The sequence below is a fragment of the Eimeria acervulina genome, genomic scaffold, assembly GCF_000499425.1.
Source record: "Eimeria acervulina Houghton genomic scaffold, Eah_scaff30, whole genome shotgun sequence".
In the NCBI taxonomy this organism is placed as follows: Eukaryota; Apicomplexa; class Conoidasida; order Eucoccidiorida; family Eimeriidae; genus Eimeria; species Eimeria acervulina.
Genome location: NW_013549901.1, coordinates 91,719 through 95,740, shown reverse-complemented (window position 1 = coordinate 95,740; position 4,022 = coordinate 91,719). Strand labels below are relative to the sequence as shown.

The following is a 4,022-nucleotide window of genomic DNA, read 5'->3' as shown; positions in this document are numbered from 1 at the left end:
ATATATATATATATATATATATATGAATATAACCAGAATGATTGCACAGAATAGGGTGTATTTGAATGAAAGAAGTGTGAAGAGTTGATAGTATTTATTTATTTGTTTGTTTATTTGTTTTGTTTGTTTTGTGGTGTATGTACAGGTGGATACATACGGAGTGCCTCGTTATGAAGAAGCAAATCCAGCATTTCTTACTTCTGTTACATTTCCGTTTTTGTTTGGAGTTATGTATGGAGACATTGGGCATGGGGGGATATTATTTTTTCTGGGTTTATACTTGGTTTTGTTTAATGGAAGGATTAAGACGAGTGGAGGGATGTTTTCGAGCTTTCTTCCCTTTCGTTATATGCTTGCATTGATGGGTTTCTTTGCTTTTTATGTTGGGTTTCTATATAATGATATATTCGCCCTTGGAGTCGATATCTTCGGATCCAAGTGGACAGAAGAAGGAGCAAAAGATGTCAGTGGAGCCATTCGCTTGCAGCAAGTGGTGAGCTTAACGCTTATTCTCATGATGCTGCTGCTGCTGCTGCCGTTGGTGCTGCTGCTGATGGTGTTGCTGCTGCTGCTGCTGCTGTTGGTGATAGCCTAACGCTTAGTATCTTGATGATGGTGGTGCTGCTGCTGAGGATGTTGGTGGTGGTTTCGCTGCCGCTGCTGATTATGATGCTTATGCTGCTGCTGCTGCTAATGATACTGCTTTTGCTTGTGCTGCTAGTGTGGATGATGATGGTTTGCTGCTGTTGTTGATTGTGCTGCTGGTTTTTGCTGCTGCTGCTCTTAATGGTGCCGCTATTGCCAATCATAATGCTGCCACAGATGATGCTGTTTCTTCTGCTGGTGGTATTGTTGCTGTTTCTGCATGGGATGGGTCGTGCTGCTGCTGCTTCTAGCTGCTGCAGCTGCCTCTGCTGCTGCTGCTGCCTCTGCTGCTGCTGCTGCTGCTGGGTTAGAGTTGGTGTGTTTGTTGGGTTGTGTGTTTTTGTTTAAAGGGGGAGGATCCGTATCCGTTCGGGATTGATCCAGCATGGAAAGGGGCAACGAATGAATTGTTGATGACGAATTCAATTAAGATGAAGTTATCTGTATTGATTGCGGTTGTACATATGGGTGTAGGGGTGATTATGAAGGGAATGAATGCTCTACACTTCAAGGACTTGCTGGATTTTTTCTTTGAATTTATTCCCCAGTTTGTATTTCTTATGGTTTTAATTGGCTATATGAATTTCATGGTTGTTTACAAATGGGTAACGCCTTTAACGTATAACAAGCCAAACCTTATCAGCGCTATTATTAATATGTGTATGATGGGTGAAGTTAAGCCTGAAGAGCAGCTATACTCTCATCAGCAGACAGTTGAGCGTATTCTGCTGCTTCTTGTTGTTCTTACTATCCCCGTGATGCTGCTTGTGAAGCCTACGGTGCTGCTGCTGCGGAAGAAACGTTCAGAGAAAGAGGCAGCAGCTGCTGCAGCGAAGCAGCAGGAGCAGGAGTTACCGCAGCACCTCTTAGAAGTAGGGGCGAGTGGTGCTGCTGCTGCAGCAGCAACACAACAGCAGCAGCATCTGCAGCAGCAAATGGAACAGGAAGATAATGAGGGAGGGAAAGGAGAGCATGAAGCAGCTGGCGCTGGGGACTTGTTTATATTTCAAATGATTGAAACGATAGAGTTTGTACTGGGAACGATATCAAATACAGCTTCATATCTGCGTCTCTGGGCATTGTCTCTTGCTCATCAACAGCTTTCTTTAGTATTTTATTCGCAGACTGTTGTACGCGCCCTGGAGCTGTCTGATAACACCGCGCTGGTATCGGTTGTTTTGTTTTTTGTGTTCGCTCTATTTGCATTCATCACCTTTGGAGTTATCTTATGCATGGATCTCCTTGAAGTTGCTCTGCATGCGCTGCGCCTGCAGTGGGTAGAATTTCAAAACAAATTTTTCAAAGGAGACGGTCATAAATTCGCCCCTCTCGACTTCATGGTGGTGGTGCGGGCGAAGCCTACTTGAATAATATATATATATATATATATATATATATATATATATTATTTATATGTATGTATATATGTGTATGTATATATATACATATATATGTTAAGGGGTGTGACCGTTGATTTATATTATGTTTTGCAATATCATACCCTATACCATATATGCTGTGCATATATATTTCTATCTATCTATCTATTTATATTGTATTATTATAATGCTGTACATCGTATAATAGCTTATATATCGCGGCGTGTATTATAGAACAACCAATGCAAGCTGAGCTTGCGGTATTGATGTGGAGGGTCTGCATGGCGTTTCATATTCATTAGAATAAGGATAATAATACGAATAATAATGCTTTTCTTTGAATATATTCGAGGTAAGTAAATCAAACAAACATAACGCATGCAACGCAAGAAGAGTTTGCTGCTGCCAAGGAGGCAGCTATTAGCAACGTCAGGCACAAGGAGTGCGCTGTATTTCTGTTGTTTTTCTTGTATATATATATATATTATATATATTATATATATTTATATTTATATTTATATTTATATTTATATATGCCGGTCGCTCCCCCCGTCACCTTCTTGTTTCTGTATTGTTAATGCAGAAGGGGTTTCAAGGCTGCCGCTGTGCGTAGCCACCAACGATAGACTTTGTTTGTTTTTACTCAGAAGAAACAAACAAACGAACGAACAAACAAATTAAATGCACATCAATGAACAATTGATACGCACATCTAGAAACAAATTAAACACAAATAGGGAGAGCCCCGCTTTACTATCACAAAAACAGCAGAGGGAAAGTAGAAAACAGCACAGGCAGTCTGTCATCAGCAGCGCAGCTAGACGCACTAGAAGTGTATATATATATATATATATATATATATATATATTGGAGCGGCCCGAGGAACGGCGGTAGAGAGTTGCCTATGACTTAGGGTGTGAGGTTTAGCGTGTACATAATGAGAGCATGATGTGCATATCCCTCGCCAGCATGTATATTATATATATTAGATATGTGGAATAAATGTACATATATTCATGTACATATACATGTATTGGTTAGGAGTTTTTGTTAAGGAAGAGAGACTCACTCTGATTTCACTCTGCAAAGGCCTTTTATAAACTGGTACAAATTAAATATATGCGCAGGTTAAAGGCGCAGAATGTTATTTGTTTCCCTGCTACACACAAGTACAATTGGTGTTTAAATCGCTCTAAATAAAATATAGTCGAGTGCACACAGCAGATGAAGAATGCATTTTTAATGCAAATATAGACGAATAAAATAAAAGAACAACTGCTGGACCAGCGATGCCTTTTCACTGTGCAGACGTACTCGAGTGCGTTGCTTTCATCGATATCAACCCAAACAAATGTAAATAGATATTTATAATATATTTGAAAATATAAAATTAAATTTTATTTTTTACTATTACGGATTTTTGGGTCTGAATTTGCCTGAGCAAGACGCCACGCAGCAGTCAGTCTGCACGGGAAGCCGCTGGTGTGCATTGTTTGAGGCGAGGAGGAACGGAAGAGGAAAGAAAATGGAAGTTAATTCACTTTGATCATGATAAACAACAATAATTGAATATAATTTTGGATTTTTAATGTAATTATTTCTGAGCTTTTGTCGAAGAACCGACGATCAAGACAGGGGCTGCGGCTGGCGGTCTGGCGGTATGAAGGCGCCGGCTGCATCCTGGGGCTGAGATTTTGTCTTGACTGCGTTGTCACCAAGGTGTATGTTGGTTGATCAATGAATTATTTGAGTTGTTTATCGTTCAATGATTAATTTACACTGAAGAAATAATCAAATTCCTGCTCTTGCAGCCGGAAACAGCTGCGTCGTGCTCCAGGGGGGTGGTCAGGCCTCTTCTGCTGCAAGGAACGGAGCTTCTTCTTTTTTGAGGGTGGCAAATTTCTCTTTTTTGATGAGGGAACCTATTCGAGCCTTTTAAATTCCAAAACACTCTTCAGAACAGCTTTAGACAAAAGTTCTTAGTACCGCCGCTCCCGC

The 4,022-nt window shown here is 40.5% G+C and overlaps 1 protein-coding gene across 1 annotated transcript in view; it reads left to right on the top strand.

Annotated features, from left to right (window-relative positions):
• Nucleotides 1-2,012, top strand: part of EAH_00006860 (vacuolar proton-translocating ATPase subunit, putative) — a gene marked incomplete at both ends in the record, with an annotated part of 4,795 nt that extends 2,783 nt beyond the window's left edge. The window contains 2 exons of the mRNA XM_013396035.1: nt 146-493; nt 996-2,012. Of these exons, the coding sequence (XP_013251489.1) occupies nt 146-493; nt 996-2,012 (1,365 nt within the window). The remainder of the gene's footprint in view (nt 1-145; nt 494-995) is intronic.
• Nucleotides 2,013-4,022: the final 2,010 nt, after the last annotated feature.